A 17,746-nucleotide genomic window follows, 5' to 3' on the forward strand; every position below is an offset into this window, starting at 1 on the left:
CCTTTCCTGCTGTACATTCTGTTGGCTTTTTCGACTGCTGCTGCACCTTGAATGGATGTTTTCAGAGAATGAGCCACGATGACTCCAAGATCTCTTTCTTGAGTGGAAACAGCTACTTTAAACCCCATCATTTGAAGTGTGTAGTTGGGAGGATGTTTTCCAGTGTGCATTACTTTCCATTTTTCAACAGTGCTAGCCATCAGCAGCTAGCCATTCCCATACGCAGCTAGCTGGCTAGCCATCCTTCCATCCATCCGCAGACACAGCTAGCCAGCCGTATACATGGCTAGCTAGTTATCCATCCCCATATACATCTATCCATCCATCCATCCCCCCAAACATCCATCATCCATCCATCTCCACGCACATGAGCAATCGATGGTTTTCTATCTAATCAGTAAACTCCTTCCTTGCACACACACAAGCCGCCACCACGAAGAGAGGGCAATTAACCAGTAGACCAACTTGCCCAGGGACATGGTGATTCACCATCACTTGGAGTCTTTAAAGCATGACTGGACAGCTCTATCTAAAAACTGCACTCGAGCTCACCCACCAGATATGGGCTAGAGTGATCAAGTGCTCAGCCTAGGTGATCAAGGTCAAAGGCAATTGGCTGGTGCAACTCCCTGCCATTGGAAATCATTGAGGCCAAGAGGCTTGTGCGTTTCCCAAAGGGGCTGGATAGATTTATAGATAGCAGGGACAGACAGACTTAGACGAGTGAATGCTGATGTGGGCAGAGATATTAAACCTCCTGATTCAGGGCTTAAACCAATCTCTAACTAGTAGACACCAGGATCAGACCTGGCACGAGGGGCCGATTGTCCCACACTTTCCTCTGCAGCATCTGGCACTGGCCTGAACAGCCGTCAGATATGATCAAGTCTGACAAGCCCTATATTTTTTTCCAGCATAATGGTCCCTTCTGGCCTTAAAAAAAAAAAAAAAAAAAAAATCTATAAATCTGCCCAGTCCTCACTCAGGATCAGGGCCTCATTGTGCTTGGTGCTGTACAGACCTAGATAGAGATTCTGCCAACCCTGTGGGGCTTAAACCTACTCTGTATCTGGGGATGCAATTCTAGTGGGCGCAGTATCCATGTGATGGTCGGGTGGGGCCATGGGGCTCTTGCACTGGGCCAGTTTTCTGTCCCCCCCATGTCACCTCCTGGTGATCACTGACAAATACTATATGTATATCACGGTGGCACCTACTGGCTCCAGCTGAGATCAGGCCCCCAGGTTGCAGTAGGGCCTAGTGAATAGATCACAGGACTGGGATTCAGGAGTGCTGGGTTTATTCCTGCCCCTGCCTGCTGGGTGACTGTGGGTACATCATTTCCCTCTCTCGGTGCTTCAGTTTCCCCAGGGATAGGGATAATGACCTCCTTCGTAAAGCACTTTGAGATCTACTGATGAAAAGAGCTAGACATTATTAATTATTATTATTATTATACTGGGCACTGCACAGAAACAGGCCCTGCCCTGAACAGCTCATAGCCTGAATCGACAAATGGCAGGAGGGGAAACTGAGGCACAGAACAGGGAAGTGACTTGCCCAAGGTCAGCCAGCCAGTCAGTGGCAGAGCTGAGAATAAAGCAGGGGGTGGAGTGGACAATGTACTCCAAGCTGTCCCCAATCCCGGTAAGGCACCGGCAGTTAACTAGCAGGCCAGTTCCTCAGTTGGTGCAAAACGAGTCACACTGATTTACACGAACTGGGAATCTGGTCCTGCCAATTTTGGAGGCAGCAGGGGGCAAGGAGACCTTAATACCAAACAACGGAGGGGGAGGATGGCCCAGGGGTTCGTGCACTAGCCTGGGATGCCAGAGACCTGCCCTCAATTCCCTGCTGGGCCGCAGGAGGGAGCTTGGGCAAGTCACATAGGTGCGATCCTTTGAGGATCCAAGCCTCTGTACCTCAGTTTCCCTTTTCCGCACTGGGAATCACAGTGGTACCTTGCCTCACAGTGGGCGTATGAGGATAAACACACAAAAGATTATGAGGTGATCAGATGCTGTGGTGATGGGCGCCATATGAAGAATCATCACTGTAATGGATGGATCAGTAAGTACCAACACTAAATTGCCATTCTAGTCGCTGTCTCCATCCTGGGATCTCAAAGGCCTTCAGGCACATGAATTAGCCCTAACAAGATCCGAGTTGGGGCTGGTGTGCCATCCTCCCACCCCACTATTTCAGGGATTCAATGTGTATACATACCCCTCACTGCCAAGGCTCCGTGCGCCCCCTATTCGCCACTTCACCCTGGCAGGGCCTCTGTTTGCACCCCATTCCCCACAGGCCATGGGCTGTGTCCCCTATGTCCCTCTTCCTCGCCGTGACAGGGACAGTGCGACTCCTCCCCCCACCAACCCACTCTTATTGCTTTTCTTTCTGGGAGAGAAGTCACTCAGGGCACCAGCGCTTTGAAACTCCATGAGGCCAACAGGCTGAGCTGAGATGGGGGTATTGCTCGGCTGGAAGGTGTGAACAGCTGCCACCAGCCGGTTCTTTGAGCTCTAACCCAGGGGGTTCCCAGCCCGAGGCCCACCTGTGCAGCTGCAATAAGCACGGTGAGAGCAAAATGCAGCATTCAAACAGGGAAAACTCAACTGTGAATAAAACTGAACCAGGAGCAACACAACGACGTTAACAACATTGTTTAAAAAGTGCCACAGTATTTTATTTTAAAACAAAACCGTTGTCCAACTTTGAACACTATATTGTGTGTTCAATTTTGGGGGGTAGGGGGGGAAGGGTCTGAATGTCTGTGCTCTGTAAGCAAAGATCCAGCCCTATTTTCTACTAATTAGAACAGAATCAAATATTGTAAATAAAAATATTAAAAGACTTACAAGCCAGGAGTCTTCTTACTGGGATGGATGTGCCTGTTCCTCCTTGCACAGCTTTTCCAGCTGGGAACATATGTTAGGAAGGCTCAACCTGATCTCATCTTCGATTTTCAGCCTTTCAGCCAGCTCCAGGTGCAGGCAGGGGGGAGCTAGGGGCTGTGTGCAGCCAGCGGGGAGCTCCGAGTGCAGACAGCGGGGAGCTAGGGCTGTGTGTAGGCAGGGGGAGCTCCGGGTGCAGGCAGGCGGGAGCTCGGGGCAGGGTGCAGGCAGGCGGGAGCTCGGGGCAGGGTGCAGGCAGGCGGGAGCTCGGGGCAGGGTGCAGGCAGGCGGGAGCTCGGGGCAGGGTGCAGGCAGGCGGGAGCTCGGGGCTGCAGGGCCTGGCCATGTGGCCAGTCCCTAGTTGGCAGTGTGGGCAGCTCTGCTCCTTGCGCACGCCAGGCCAGGCTGGGACATGCTGACCTACATGGAAACCGTGGTCACAAGCACCCAATGGTTCGTGGGCACCAAGAACTACACCTACCTGAGCCTGGAGAGTCGGTTTCCCTGCCCAGGAGGAGAAATCAGTGACACACAACCCAGCACGTAGTTCATTTGGTCACACTATACACACCTGTCCTGGAACAAAGGTGGTCACAAACCACAGGCAGCCATCCCCTTTCAAGAACCGCAGCCCAACCACCAGTGCCCAGTTCTCCTTCCCGAAGAACTGACTCAGGATAGAGAGCGCGAGGCAGGGAACAAACCCTCCTCTTGCTTGCACCAGCTCCTCTGCCAAAGAAACTGCATCACAAAACTAACTGCAATGCGGCATGTCCTTAACGAGTGAATGTGGACATGCAGGGCCCAGCACCCCGGGGCCCCGTCACAGCTGGGGCTCCCGAGTGCTGCCACAGTACAAGTAACACATCTTTCCTTGCTCTGGGAGTATCAAAACACACCCTCTCCCGTCATACACCAAGGAAATGGGTAGATTGTTAAGGCCATCGCGGAGAGCTGGTCCCCAGAACTCTGCCTGGAGAAGAAATGTGCCCATTGGCAATTAACACCCTAGACCGCCGTGGCTAGAGGAGTGCAGGCTTGATATTGAAGGGGGCTGGCATAGGGCCCTCTATGCAGTCAGGTGCCCATGGGAGGGCCTGCGGTCAGACTAGTCCTGAAGTGAAAGGGGACTGGGCCTTTGAGGGGGCATCTGGGAGCTGTAGCCAGCTCTGACTCAGCAACAGCGCTCTCAGAATTTACCTTCTTCCCCCGTCCTGAAGTATCACGCTGGGGGGGGGGAGGAGAGGGAGCATCCCCTGCACCCTCAGGCTGCCTTCCCATCTCAGCTCTGCAGTCTATCATCAGAGGAACTCCTCCAACCTTTGAGCCATGAAAATGGCACCAGAACAGCCTCTGACTGGTTACTGTGGAGGAGATACCCGTCAGTCACAGGCCGGGTGTTGTGAAAATTAAATGTTTATGAAAGTGCTGAGCAAGAGAACTTTATTTCTGGACATCAAAAGACACCCTGGAATTTTTAACAAAGGGCAAATCTCAAAGTCAGGCTGGAAAAGAGGCACAAATTTTTACCGGCTTGAGGAATTAACCACTGGGACAATTTACCAAGGGCTCGCATGCGTACTCCATCAATGGAGATTTTTCAATCAAGAGTGGATGTTTTTCTAAAAAAATCTGCTCTAGTGTAAACAGGAAGTAACCCAGGCAAGTCCTAGGGCCTGTGTTAGAAAGGTGCCCACAGTAGCCCCTCCTGACCTTAGGATCTATGAATCTCCTGTCTAGATAGGGAGCAGGGAAGACCAGATTTGGAGCAACTGAATGAGGCTTTGCAAGGGGAAACACAGATAACTCAATAGGCAGTTGGAGGAGGAATAGCTCAGTGGTTTGAGCATTGGCCTCCTAAACCCAGGGTTGCAAGTTCAATCCTTGAGGGGGCCATTTAGGGATCTGGGGCAAAAATTGGGGATTGGTCCTGCTTTGAGCAGGGGGTTGGACTAGATGACCTCCTGAGGTCCCTTCCAACCCTGGTATTCGATGTTGGTTTTGGGAGGAAACATGGGACAGTTTCCTCCCATTGCCGTTAAGAGTTCAAATGAAATTTTAACGAGTGATTTTCGTTAGTGTCATAAATATAAAGGGAAGGGTAACCACCTTTCTGTATACAGAACTATAAAATCCCTCCTGGCCAGAGGCAAAACGCTTTCACCTGTAAAGAGTTAAGAAGCTAAGGTAACCTCGCTGGCACCTGACCCACAATGAGGAGACAAGATACTTTCAAAGCTGGAGTGGGGGGACAAAGGGTCTGTCTATCTGCGTGATGCTTTTGCCAGGAACAGATCAGGAATGCTCTTCATAACTCCTTAAGTTAGTAAGTAATCAGCTAGAAATGCATTAGATTTCCTTTTGTTTAATGGCTGGTAAAATAGCTGTGCTGAATGGAATGTATATTCCTGTTTCTGTGTCTTTTTGTAACTTAAGGTTTTGCCTAGAGGGATTCTCTATGTTTGAATCTGATTAACCTGTAAGGTATTTATCATCCTGATTTTACAGAGGTGATTCTTTTACCTTTTCTTTAATCAAAATTCTTCTTTTAAGAACCTGAATGCTTTTTCATTCTTCTTAAGATCCAAGGGTTTGGGTCTGTGTTCACCTATGCAAATTGGTGAGGATTTTTATCAAGCCTTCCCTAGGAAAGGGGGTGTAAGGCTTGGGGGGATATTTTGGGGGAAGACGTCTCCAAGTGGGCTCTTTCCCTGTTTTTTATTTAACATGCTTGATGGTGGCAGCATAGGGTTCAAGGACAAGGCAAAGTTTGTACCTTGAGGAAGTTTTTAACCTAAGCTGGTAAGAATAAGCTTTAGGGGGTCTTTCATACAGGTCCCCACATCTGTACCCTAGAGTTCAGAGTGGGGAAGGAACCTTGACAGTTAGCAATTGAAGTGTTATTGGGAAACAGAAGGAAACCAAGTTGGGCCCGATTCTGCTTTGCACCCACAGCCCTGCATGCCACCATACCTGACACCACCACATGGCCCGTTCTGACAGGCGGCAGTGCCGCTGCATGGCCATGCGAGGACTTTTCCTGAGCATGTGGGTGGCGTACAGCCTTGGAAGCAATGCTATATTGTCATTCCTTGCGTGAGGTCATGCCTCGCTGGTGTAAGGAGCAGGAGAGATCGGTCTCAGCCTGAATCCCTCTAACTGGGGCCCAGCTGATCCCCGGAGGCAGGTCCTGGGGTTTGGGCTGAGATTTCCACCAGGGGATTGCAGGCGCTCTCTTTGGCCAGCTCGACATGACAAACTATAGTACACAGGTACCAGCAAAGCGCCCGGCCTCTGCTCCAGGCCGGGCGGACACCCCCTTTCCCCAATTTCTCCTCCCACTGAGAATCTGCCATGCCAGGCCAAAAGGCAGCACTGCTCCCGACAGGGGAACAACCCCTCGGCACCGGCCCGCCAGTGAAAAGAGGGCATTAGCATCAGCAAGAAGCTAGTGTCTGTTACCAACAATATGCAAGAAATTCACTGGTCTAAGGGCATGTCAGGCCTGATCATTTGATGGAAAGAACTTCAGTCGCAAACGGTTCTTGATTTTTTCCTGCGGTATTATGAATAGTGGGGATGGCTTTACTACTCTGGCCTGGTCTCTCTCTAAACCACAAGGGAATAAACCCTCTCTGCACATTTGAGTAAAATACCCAGCAATCTCACTGTGCTCTTTCTTTAAAATACCCTCTCTGCAAAAACAAGATCATCCGGGAGCTACAGAACGAGAAATAGGCCATGTCGGATCAAGACACCAAGAGCTGAGCTGCAACAGAATTTCACAGCTGCTTTGAGGCAAGTTCTGTATTTTGCTTAAACACCTGGGGAGCTGCAGGAACCTTGTTCCTGCCGCTCCCAGAGTCTGGGAGAGCTCGGAACGACACCTGGATCCAGACGGGAAGAACAAACGGCAGCCACCATGAGTGACCCAACGGTTTGGGTCAGAGCCACAAAGATTCAGGCACTTCCTTTCGCCTGCCAATTGCAATGAAGCAGTTTCGTTCTGCAGCAGTTTCAGGCCGTAGCGCCTCCGGAGCCGCCTCCCCACACTGTGCAGCTGCTCCTTCCACCAGCCCTGGGGAAAAGCCCCCATGGGGGAAAGAGACACATGGAGACGAGCCGATTGTTTCAAAATTAGAGTCTTTATTGCAAGGCCTGATCTTTGGCAGAGCTCTCCGCAGAAACGGCTGCTTCCCTCAGCAAAAAAACAGCCCCAACCTGACGACGCGTCTGTACAAAAATCCTGTGTCAAAGGACAGAGAGCCAGAGGACGAGAGCAGGGACAGTTCTGCACCTCCATTAGAATCGGCCACATCCTTGCTGTAGTGTTCAAAGAGGTTAGCATTGGGTGTAGTCACCTGACTCAGGTAAAGTCCGGGTGGGAGGAGCCAACCCTCCCCTGGCACCATCTTTCTCCTCATCTCTGCATCTACTGTCCCTGAGATGAGAGGTAGACTTTACTCCCAGCAGCCCCTGCAGCAGGAGAGCCAGCTGGGCTCTCACTTCTGACCTTGGCTTGAACCATCAGCGGGGCATGGCCGGGAACTGGCCAGAGGGAGGCGCTCTGCCAGATCGTCGGAACCAGCCTCTTCTCACCTGCCTGCTGGATCCAGAGGCCGTGGCGAGAAAGTGGAGAGAACCCCGATGGGTGAAGCCTGGCTGTAAGAGGTGGTTTGATGCACCATGGCACCAAACTGGGCACCAACTGGATGGGACGAGGGGTAGAAGAGCAAGATCTCCTCTTAGCTCCATTTCTAGGGAGCGGTACTATTCCCGGGGCAGGGAGAGCTCTCCCCCGACACACCACACAGTGGGGACACTGGCTGTGCACCCACAGATTACAGGGGATCCTGCTGGATCACATTTGGCCATTAGCCCCAGCACACTGGCTGGCTCTCTGAAGCTCTAATACTGTGTTGGCTGGTGATCGCAGACACCCCGGGTCCCCCCCCCAACTCCTGCGCTGATGGTATCATGCCCAGCATCACAGCAAGGGGGAGGGGACAAGAGGCCGGGGCAGCCGGTGTTTGGGCTCCTTGGGCTGGGGAGCAGAGAGGGGGTTCCATGCTCAGCAGATTTCCCCCTGCCCCCGACCGACCGAGAGACGGGTGTAAGGCCAACACAGGCGCCAGGGCGCTAAGCCCAGGGGAGATCAGCACCAAGGAGAATGTTTCTCTTCTGCTCCCGGGACAAGGCCCCCTCTGCCCCACCCCAGGCTGGGGGCTCGGTCCCCTCATCCCAGAGAGCCTGCATTCTCACCACCCATGGCACCCACTGAGCAATGCCACCCTGCAGTGCCCCCCTGGCCTCTTCCGCCTGCACAGCCAAACCATTTCCAGACCCTCCTCCGTGCAGACGGGGAAATGGCTGCAGAGAGTGGAGGTGACCCACCCCGGGTCACAGGACTCAAGCATCCTGATGCCCAGTCCCCTGCTCTACCTGCTAGACACTACTCCCTTCCCAGAAGGGCACCGCCCCTCCGGAGCTGGGACCAGCGCTGGGCGAGGGGGGAAGCAGTTGGGGGCCAGCCTGAGGAGTTGGGGGGGGGGAGAACAGCCCCGTTGTTCTCTGCTGGTCCCTGGCAGCTCCCAAGCACAGGGAAGGGCCGTGCTCCCATGGGGCTGGGCCAGGGATGTTCCAAAGCCCCCAGTGTGAGGCAGAGGCAGCGCCCGGATCCTGGTGCCGCTCACTCCCGCTTATCACCGCCAGCCGATTCCGCCGGGGACTCTTGCGTGGGCAGCGGGGCCTCTGGCGAGGGAGGGGAGGAGGAATTAGGGAGACCAGCAGCTTCTGGCCTCTGGGGGGCTCTAGCGCCGGAAGAGGGAGCCCAGGGCTCCAGTCCCCAGACTGGATCAGACAGGGGGCATGGGCAAGGGACCCCTCAGACAGAGAGAGTCACTCAGCTCCTGTTACTTCCTGCACAGGACAGCCTCACCTAACCCACCACTGCCACCTCCAGAGGCTCTACCAGCCTTGCCATCCTGGGGGAATGAGGCCCAGGGAGGGACTCGCCCCTTGCCTTGCAGAGCTGGGAATGGAACCCAGGAGTCCTGGCTCACAGTCCTGTGCTCAGTCCACTAGAGAACCTGTTTCCCCTGCTCCCCTCTGACCAATGGCCCCCCCTGCCCGCAGGGGACACAGTTTGGGAGCGTGACACATGGGAGCCATGAACTTCAGCCCCAAAGGGCCCACTGGGGCATGGCTAGCGGGGGGCAGGGCCAGCAGGAAAGGCAGAGTCAGCCGGGGCAAGCTGGAGGGCGCGGGGGAGGAGGGCTGATGCTGTCCTTCAATCCCTGTAAATCATCTGCAATGGGACAAGCTGTGACCGCACTGCATCGTGCCGGCTCCCCCTGGTGACGGGGAGGCTGCCCCGTGGCTCCTACCTTCCCTCTCCTCCACGATGGTGCCGACCGGGCTGTCGGGCGCGGGGCCCTGCTGGCTCCAGTGCTGCGAGCGGAACATCACCATCTCCTCCAGGTTGCGCACCACCGTCACAGCGCCCTTCTGCGGCGGCACCGGGGTCCGGGGCGGCTCCGCCCCTCTGCAAGAGGGAGACGGGGTGAGAGCCTTGGCTTGGGGATGGGCACCTAGGGTGGCACCCAAGGGAGAGCCCGGCTGATCGCTTCCCCTCCCATCCAGGCTACCCACCCATGGAGAGTTCCCAGCACGCCCTGAAGGGTGGCCTCAGCCGGCCCAGGGGGCTGGGGATTGAGTTCCAGGACCTTCCCCACCTCCAGCTAGGGGAGCCAGGGCAGCACCACGCAGGGCGAGGGTCTGGCTTGGAGGGAGCCAGGACCCATGTCATGGGCACCCAGAAGCCAGCTGCCTGTCTCCGCCCGCATCCCGCTCGGTCTCAGACCCCAGCTGAGCGCAGGGACGGCGGGATCCTCACCCAGCCCCTCTGCGCCACCCAGGAGTCCCCTCCTCCCTTCCCTCGCAGCCAGCCTGCTCACCTGTCGGGGGACACGATGCCCGTGTGGCTGAGGGAGCGTCTCACCTGCGAGGCCAGAAAGTGGGAGAGGGTCAGATGGAACCGAGCAATCTGGGGGCACCGGGCAGCTCTGGAGCTGGTTCAGATCCAGCTCAGACTGGCAGCGTGGGCACACATCTGATGACAGCTGGGGGCCAGCATGAGCCACGCTGGGATCATAGCAATGTCCTTCGCAAAGAGGCCAAGGACAAACTGACCCCAGACACCCTGCTCAGAAGCTTGCCCTGGTGCTGCCTGGGCTCTGCGCGCTCTGGGGCCGTGACCAGAGCCCGGCTAGCTCCCAGCCGACCCACACAGCCCTGCCCCGGCACTTGGGGCTGGCAAAGAAGAGAAGCATGCTGGGTTTCTGATCTGTCCTAGGCAGATGCCACTGCTAGTTCAAATGCTGCCCCCTGCCCCTGGGAGGCTCTTACTCTATGGGAGTGCGGGAGTTTGGTGCCCACGAAGTCCTGGGGCAGGGGGGCTGGCGAGGGCTGGTAGAGCTCAGGTGCCAGGCGGGCGTTGGCGAATTTCATGCACTCCTCCAGCGTGGAGATGAACTGGCTGCAGGTGGCTTTGAGCAGGGAGGCGGCTTCATTCATCTTCTGGGGATGAGGAGGACAGAGGGTTACCAAGAGGAACAGGCGCCCACAATCCTTTGCGCTCGTGTAGCTCCAGCCTCTCCAAGCCTGCTGTACAGGTGGGGAAACGGAGGCAAAGAGAGGGGCAGTGACTTGCCCCAGCCACCCAGGGAGTCAGTGGCCTCCCCGCGCCTTTGTTAGCTGGCTCCGTGTTAGCTGGCATTGCAGACCCACAGGCCAAGGCATTGCTCAGAACAGAAGCAGCTTTGGGAAAGAGAGTCATGCCTAGTGGATAGAGCAGGGGAGTGGGAATCAGGACTCTTGGGTTCTATTCCTGCTTCTGGGCGCAGAGTGGGGTCCAGTGTTTAGATCAGGGGGCTCACATCCACACATATCTTCACTCCTGGGCCCCACCCCATCTGTTTATGCCATGAAGCCTCATACCCCACGAGGATCCCAGCCACTTGAGCAGGTGGTATAGCAGCATAGCCCTGCAGTGGGGAGTTCCACTGGTTGACTCTGCACTGCGTGCTGCAGCCCTCTCTGAGCTGTTGGAATCAGGCGGCCTTTGTGCCTCAGCAGAAGGGAGTGGGTAGCTAGGACCTGTGTCCTCCAGATCCTCCTAAAACCCAACAGCTCCCCCTTAACCCCCCCCCCACTCCCTTTGAACCTCAATATCGAGCGGGGTGCCGTTGTCCTGGGGCCGCGTGGACTCCTGGACGTCCAAGACCTGCTGAGTCAGCACATCGCAGTACAGCCGTAGCTCTGACAGCTTCCGGCCCAGGGACTCGCTGCTCAGGTGCACGTCTGGAGGGAGATGGGAAGATCAGCATTGCCTCGTTCCTATCCTGCTCCCCTGGAAGCCCCAGGCCCTGTATGTTATATGCAGGGACTGTTTCGCCCCTGCCACTGAAGTGCAGCCACCTCTGGGGTGGAACGTAGCATCTGCTTAACAACCTGCAATAACACTGCACTAGTCTAAGACAGGAAGTGAAGAAAAACAGAGGATCCAGCAGAAACCGTCAGGGGAGCCAGAATGGAATGGCCCACGTTGGAATTTAGCCAGGACACAGGGGTTGATGCCCCGGTTCTTACAGCGGGCTCTGGGCTTGGTAATAAGCGGACCTGTCTCGTGCAGGGGGCCATCGGGCTCAGCACTGACCCAGAGAGGAGAACGCGCCCCCTACTGGAGGCACCCACCCTCCAGCACAGCCAGTGACGTAGCTAGGGGGGAGCGGGGCAGCGGCCGCTCTCCTAATGAGCAGAAGTGCTGCCTTTTTAATTTTTTTTTTATCTCCGCTCCCCCTGTTTTCTCTGCCACGGAGCATAGCACTGAGCTCAGCATTGACCGGAAGGGGAAGATTGCAAGGGAAGAGGGCGCCCCCTCCCTGAGCCCCTCCACATCACTCCCTGCAGCCTGGCATCCTCTAGTGGGCTGGGGCTTTGGGGTCAGGCCGTCCGCTACTGGGCCCCCCACCCCATAACCAGCAGGTCAGAGGCCAGCTGGGATTGGCTTGAAGGATGAAATTCCGGTTCTCTGCAGTCGCCACCGAGTGACTGTTTCCTGAGGAGGGGGGGAACGCTGGCACCCGAGCCCGTCTCTGCTCCCCAGTGCAGCCAGCCCTTCCACACCCCTCTGCTGCCGCAGTTTTGGGCCCGCACGCACAGCTCTGCCGGTGCTCCTCAATCCTGACCCGCAGCCCCCCCTGCTATTCCAGCCTGCCCCCCAACCCCAGCCCCTCTATCCCAACCGACAGCCCCTTGCTTTCCCAGTGCCAGGCTCCCCACCCTCAGCTCTGCCGGTGCCCCTCAATCCTGACCCACAGCCTCACCGATGTCCCTCAGTCCCAACCCGCTGCCCCCTGCTACCCCAGCCCTGGGCTCCCCCAACCCCCCGATCTGTCCCTGACTCCTGACATACACACTGCCCAGATCTGCCACACTGCAACAGAGATCACCGTTTCTCTGGCACAGTGCCCACCCTCTCTCTTCAGGAAGGACCCACCTTTGTCCTTCTGGCTCCTGCTGTCGCCCAAACAGGCTTTTGAGCTGCCCAGGGCCACCAGCCACTTCTGCCTCTCCGCAGCACCCCCTGCCTTCAGGTAGAAATACTGCTCCCCGGGAATCACCAGCTCCATGCGCGTGGCATCGGTGGGGTGCACTGCAGGGACAAGACAGTCGCTGAGCGAGAGCCCAGTGCTCGGGTAGCAGAGTCTGTTCTCACCTTGCATGACACAATCAGCTCTGCAGGCAGAGTCTAGGGACCCAGGGCTTCTCCAGGAGGAGAGTGGGAGTGGGATCCAGTGGTTAGAGCAAGGGACTGGGAGCCAGGACTCCTAGGTTCTATGCCCAGCTCTGGGAGGAGAGAGGTCTAGTGGTTAGAGCAGGGGACTGAGTACTAGGACACCTGGGTTCTATGCCGGATTCCAACAGCCACACACTCTTTTGCGGAATCTCAGCACTAGATTGGACAAAGCCCTGGAATGGTCTCCAGGGTGGAGATTCTTAAACTGGGGAGCTGCCCTGTCTCCAGCCCACCCACAGCGAAACCCTCAGCTGGCTGCAGCCCAAGCCCGGGCTCTGAAGAGTTTCAGGGCCCACTGAATCCAAGGGAAACCTCCCACACGACTGATTGGCTCCCTTGGTGCGAGGTGCATCTTCAGTGGCATCACAACTGCGCTCAGAGGTAGAAGCGACTTGCAAACCCAAAGGGGGCAGTGACTGGGGAGGACAGAAATAGCCCAGAGAGACGTGTGTGTGTCTCTGCCGGGGGGGAGGGGCAGGTGAGAGCGGCACGGGGTGGGAAGGGCCCATTGGAGAATCTGGCCCCCTCAGTGTTTGTTAAATTCTGGACCGTTGCCATGCCAGGATCCCAGGTCAGCAGCACAGCGAGCCAGCCCCCTCCTGGTCCAATTGCCGCCCCCTACCCGCCCGAGCCTCTCACCCAGCGGGGGAGTGCAGGGCACCAACCTTTGATCTCACAGACGGCCATCTTGATGCTGCCCTTGCTGCCTTTGCCCACGTCGTCCTGAGAGTCATAGTAGGACAGGATGCCGCTGTCCAGGACAAAGTACCGTGGCTGCCAACCTAGAGGGGAAGGGAAAGGCCAGGCCAGTCACCCGCCTAATGCCTGCCAGGGCGCTTCTCTCCTCCAGGGAGCCCAGCTCCCACGGCTGCCGCCTGGCGCACAGCAGCCCTGCTCACGCGAGGGTCAGCATGGAGCCAGGACTCCCGGGTTCTATTTCCAGCCCTGGGAGGGCGTGGGGTCTAGTTCTTCGAGCAACGGGCCAGGAAGCAGGACTCCTGGATTCTCTTCCTGGCTGTGGGAGAGGAGAAGGTTCAGAGTCAGGACTCCTGGGTCCTACCCCCTGCCTGTGCCCCCGACGCGTCGCTCCCCCATCGGTGTCTGCATGCGGGTATTACGGGGGTGACGTGCTCCAGTGAAAGGGGCCAGAGATGTGCAAACGTAACGCCGACAGACCCCGGTCGTCAGCGGGCAGAATAGAACCTGGGACCTCTGAAGCTTAGTGCACGAGCCTCTACTGCATGAGCTAAAAGCCAACTGGGCCAGCAGGTTATTTGCTACCCCTCCCACTTTGGGGTCCACCTGTGTCGCTTACCCTATAAGAGAATTACAAACTCCCCCTGCCCCCAGTTGGCACCTGGCTCTCAGAACGGAACAGGGAGCCGCCCATGGGCCAGCCAGCCTTTGTGCCGAGTTAGAGCTTGGGACTGGGAGAGGCCGTGGAGCCTGTTGGGGGAAGGGATGGTGGGGTCCTCCGATCCCATCCGGAAACATGCGGAGGGGGGCATAGACCTGGCCCCGTTCAAAGAGAGGGAGGCAGCCCCTCTTTGAAGGAAGAGACATAAGCCTGGCTTGTGGGGGGTGGGTCCAGGTCACAGTCCTGTGAACCTGGTTCAGGGGCAGTGAACCCACTTCAGGGACGGAGGGGTCACAGACCTGCCCTGGTTTGGGGGAGAAAGATCATGGACCTGCCCTATTCGGGGGGAGCAGGCCCAGGTCAGGGGAGGAGGGCAGGGAGACCCGGCCCAGTTTGGAAGTGGGGGGTGGAGGGGTTACAGAGACCTGGCCCAGTTCCGAGGGGATGTTGTCTTACAGAGACTCAGCCCAGTTTGTGGCAGGGAGGAGGGCACAGACACCCAGACCAGCTGGGGAGGGTCACACAGACCTGGCCCGGTTCAGCGGGGGCGTCATACAGACCTGGGCCACTTCAGCGGGCGGGGGGGCGAGGGCACACGGACCTGGCCCGGTTTGGGAGGGGGAGGGAGGTGTCACACAGACCTGGCCCAGATCAGCCAGGAGGTGGGGGAGGGGCACACAGATCTGGCCCGGTTCTGGATGGAGGTCACAGGGACCTGGCCCGGTTCGGGGTAGCGGGGGAGGATCCCACGGACCAGGCCCGGTTCGTGGGGCAGAGGGGAGGGTCACACAGACCTGGCCCGGTTCAAGGGGAGGATCACAGATACCTGGCCCGGTTCGGGAGGGGTGCCGGATCACACAGTATTGGCCCGGTTCGGGGGCAGAGAGGGGAGGGTCGCAGGGACCCGGCCCGGTTCGGGGGCGGGGGGGGGGAGGGTCGCAGGGACCCGGCCCGGTTCGGGGGCGGGGGGGGGGAGGGTCGCAGGGACCCGGCCCGGTTCGGGGGCGGGAGGCGAGAGGGGAGGGTCGCAGGGACCCGGCCCGGTTCGGGGGCGGGAGGCGAGAGGGGGAGGGTCGCAGGGACCCGGCCCGGTTCGGGGGCGGGAGGCGAGAGGGGAGGGTCGCAGGGACCCGGCCCGGTTCGGGGGCGGGAGGCGAGAGGGGAGGGTCGCAGGGACCCGGCCCGGTTCGGGGGCGGGAGGCGAGAGGGGAGGGTCGCAGGGACCCGGCCCGGTTCGGGGGCGGGAGGCGAGAGGGGAGGGTCGCAGGGACCCGGCCCGGTTCGGGGGCGGGAGGCGAGAGGGGAGGGTCGCAGGGACCCGGCCCGGTTCGGGGGCGGGAGGCGAGAGGGGAGGGTCGCAGGGACCCGGCCCGGTTCGGGGGCGGGAGGCGAGAGGGGAGGGTCGCAGGGACCCGGCCCGGTTCGGGGGCGGGAGGCGAGAGGGGAGGGTCGCAGGGACCCGGCCCGGTTCGGGGGCGGGAGGCGAGAGGGGAGGGTCGCAGGGACCCGGCCCGGTTCGGGGGCGGGAGGCGAGAGGCGAGAGGGGAGGGTCGCAGGGACCCGGCCCGGTTCGGGGGCGGGGGCGGGAGGCGAGAGGGGAGGGTCGCAGGGACCCGGCCCGGTTCGGGGGCGGGGGCGGGAGGCGAGAGGGGAGGGTCGCAGGGACCCGGCCCGGTTCGGGGGCGGGGGCGGGAGGCGAGAGGGGAGGGTCGCAGGGACCCGGCCCGGTTCGGGGGCGGGGGCGGGAGGCGAGAGGGGAGGGTCGCAGGGACCCGGCCCGGTTCGGGGGCGGGGGCGGGAGGCGAGAGGGGAGGGTCGCAGGGACCCGGCCCGGTTCGGGGGCGGGGGCGGGAGGCGAGAGGGGAGGGTCGCAGGGACCCGGCCCGGTTCGGGGGCGGGGGCGGGAGGCGAGAGGGGAGGGTCGCAGGGACCCGGCCCGGTTCGGGGGCGGGGGCGGGGGCGGGAGGCGAGAGGGGAGGGTCGCAGGGACCCGGCCCGGTTCGGGGGCGGGGGCGGGGGCGGGAGGCGAGAGGGGAGGGTCGCAGGGACCCGGCCCGGTTCGGGGGCGGGGGCGGGGGCGGGAGGCGAGAGGGGAGGGTCGCAGGGACCCGGCCCGGTTCGGGGGCGGGGGCGGGAGGCGAGAGGGGAGGGTCGCAGGGACCCGGCCCGGTTCGGGGGCGGGGGCGGGAGGCGAGAGGGGAGGGTCGCAGGGACCCGGCCCGGTTCGGGGGCGGGGGCGGGAGGCGAGAGGGGAGGGTCGCAGGGACCCGGCCCGGTTCGGGGGCGGGGGCGGGAGGCGAGAGGGGAGGGTCGCAGGGACCCGGCCCGGTTCGGGGGCGGGGGCGGGAGGCGAGGGTCGCAGGGACCCGGCCCGGTTCGGGGGCGGGGGGCGAGAGTCGCAGGGACCCGGCCCGGTTCGGGGGCGGGGGCGGGAGGCGAGAGGGGAGGGTCGCAGGGACCCGGCCCGGCCCGGGGGCGGGAGGCGAGAGGGGAGGGTCGCAGGGACCCGGCCCGGCCCGGGGGCGGGAGGCGAGAGGGGAGGGTCGCAGGGACCCGGCCCGGCCCGGGGGCGGGAGGCGAGAGGGGAGGGTCGCAGGGACCCGGCCCGGCCCGGGGGCGGGGGCGGGAGGCGAGAGGGGAGGGTCGCAGGGACCCGGCCCGGCCCGGGGGCGGGAGGCGAGAGGGGAGGGTCGCAGGGACCCGGCCCGGCCCGGGGGCGGGAGGCGAGAGGCGAGGGTCGCAGGGACCCGGCCCGGCCCGGGGGCGGGAGGCGAGAGGGGAGGGTCGCAGGGACCCGGCCCGGTTCGGGGTAGCGGGGGAGGATCCCACGGACCAGGCCCGGTTCGTGGGGCAGAGGGGAGGGTCACACAGACCTGGCCCGGTTCAAGGGGAGGATCACAGATACCTGGCCCGGTTCGGGAGGGGTGCGGGATCACACAGTATTGGCCCGGTTCGGGGGCAGAGAGGGGAGGGTCACAGGGACCCGGCCCGGTTCAGAGAGGGGATCACACAGACCCGCACCAGTTCGGGGGCGGGGGGGAGGCGAGAGGGGAGGGTCGCAGGGACCCGGCCCGGTTCGGGGGCGGGGGGGGGGGGAGGAGAGGGGAGGGTCACAGGGACCTGGCCCGGTTCGGGGGGGGGGCGAGAGGGGAGGGTCACAGGGACCTGGCCCGGTTCAGCCCGGGGCGGGGGGGGAGGCTCTCGCGGACCCGGCCCGGTTCGGGGGGAGGGGCGAGAGGGGAGGGTCACAGGGACCTGGCCCGGTTCAGCCCGGGGCGGGGGGGAGGCTCTCGCGGACCCGGCCCGGTTCGGGGGGGGGGGGGGCGAGAGGGGAGGGTCACAGGGACCTGGCCCGGTTCAGCCCGGGGCGGGGGGGAGGCTCTCGCGGACCTGGCCCGGTTCGGGGACGGTCCGCCTCCACCCCCGCCCCCAGTGCGGGGGAATCCCCAGCCCCCAGGGGCGGCGGACCCGGACCCGGACCCGGACCCGCCCCGGCGGCCGTTACCCAAGAGGTAGTTGGTCCATTTCAGTAACGCTCCCTCCATCGCCAGGGTAGTCAATGTGAGCCGCCCATTGAGAACACGGGAGCGACCAACCAATCACCCGCCGAGAGGGCGGGCTATAGCGCTTTCG

General features: G+C 60.5%; 1 protein-coding gene across 11 annotated transcripts; it reads right to left on the reverse strand.

Moving 5' to 3' along the window:
- Window positions 1-2,625: 2,625 nt before the first annotated feature.
- Window positions 2,626-17,708, reverse strand: LOC140900776 (pleckstrin homology domain-containing family A member 3). 11 transcript variants are annotated; one of them, XM_078849465.1, is made up of 9 exons: window positions 17,619-17,708; window positions 13,422-13,538; window positions 12,457-12,612; window positions 11,122-11,258; window positions 10,305-10,475; window positions 9,854-9,897; window positions 9,284-9,441; window positions 4,098-4,261; window positions 2,631-3,401 (listed from the first exon to the last, which is right to left on the reverse strand). In XM_078849465.1, the coding sequence occupies exons 1-9, from the start codon at window positions 17,656-17,658 to the stop codon at window positions 3,375-3,377; spliced, it is 1,014 nt and encodes a 337-aa protein (XP_078705591.1). In that variant the 5' UTR covers window positions 17,659-17,708; the 3' UTR covers window positions 2,631-3,374. The 11 variants fall into 11 exon arrangements, with proteins under 11 accessions (XP_073174665.1, XP_078705591.1, XP_073174672.1 ...); XM_073318564.2 differs by having other exon boundaries at window positions 2,626-4,261; XM_073318562.2 differs by lacking the exons at window positions 2,631-3,401; window positions 4,098-4,261 and adding an exon at window positions 4,310-7,220 and having other exon boundaries at window positions 13,422-13,771; window positions 17,619-17,706.
- Window positions 17,709-17,746: the final 38 nt, after the last annotated feature.

The sequence above is a fragment of the Lepidochelys kempii genome, chromosome 20 (genome assembly GCF_965140285.1).
Source record: "Lepidochelys kempii isolate rLepKem1 chromosome 20, rLepKem1.hap1, whole genome shotgun sequence".
In the NCBI taxonomy this organism is placed as follows: Eukaryota; Metazoa; Chordata; order Testudines; family Cheloniidae; genus Lepidochelys; species Lepidochelys kempii.

Coding starts and splice junctions, on each gene's coding strand:
- LOC140900776 (XM_073318561.2), bottom strand. CDS start 17,658: ATGGAGGGAGCGTTACTGAAATGGACCAACTACCTCTTGG. Junction 9,442..9,853: donor GGCATCGTGTCCCCCGACAG/GTGAGCAGGCTG, acceptor TCCCTCTTGCAG/AGGGGCGGAGCCGCCCCGGA. Junction 7,221..9,283: donor CATCGTGGAGGAGAGGGAAG/GTAGGAGCCACG, acceptor TGAACACTACAG/CAAGGATGTGGCCGATTCTA.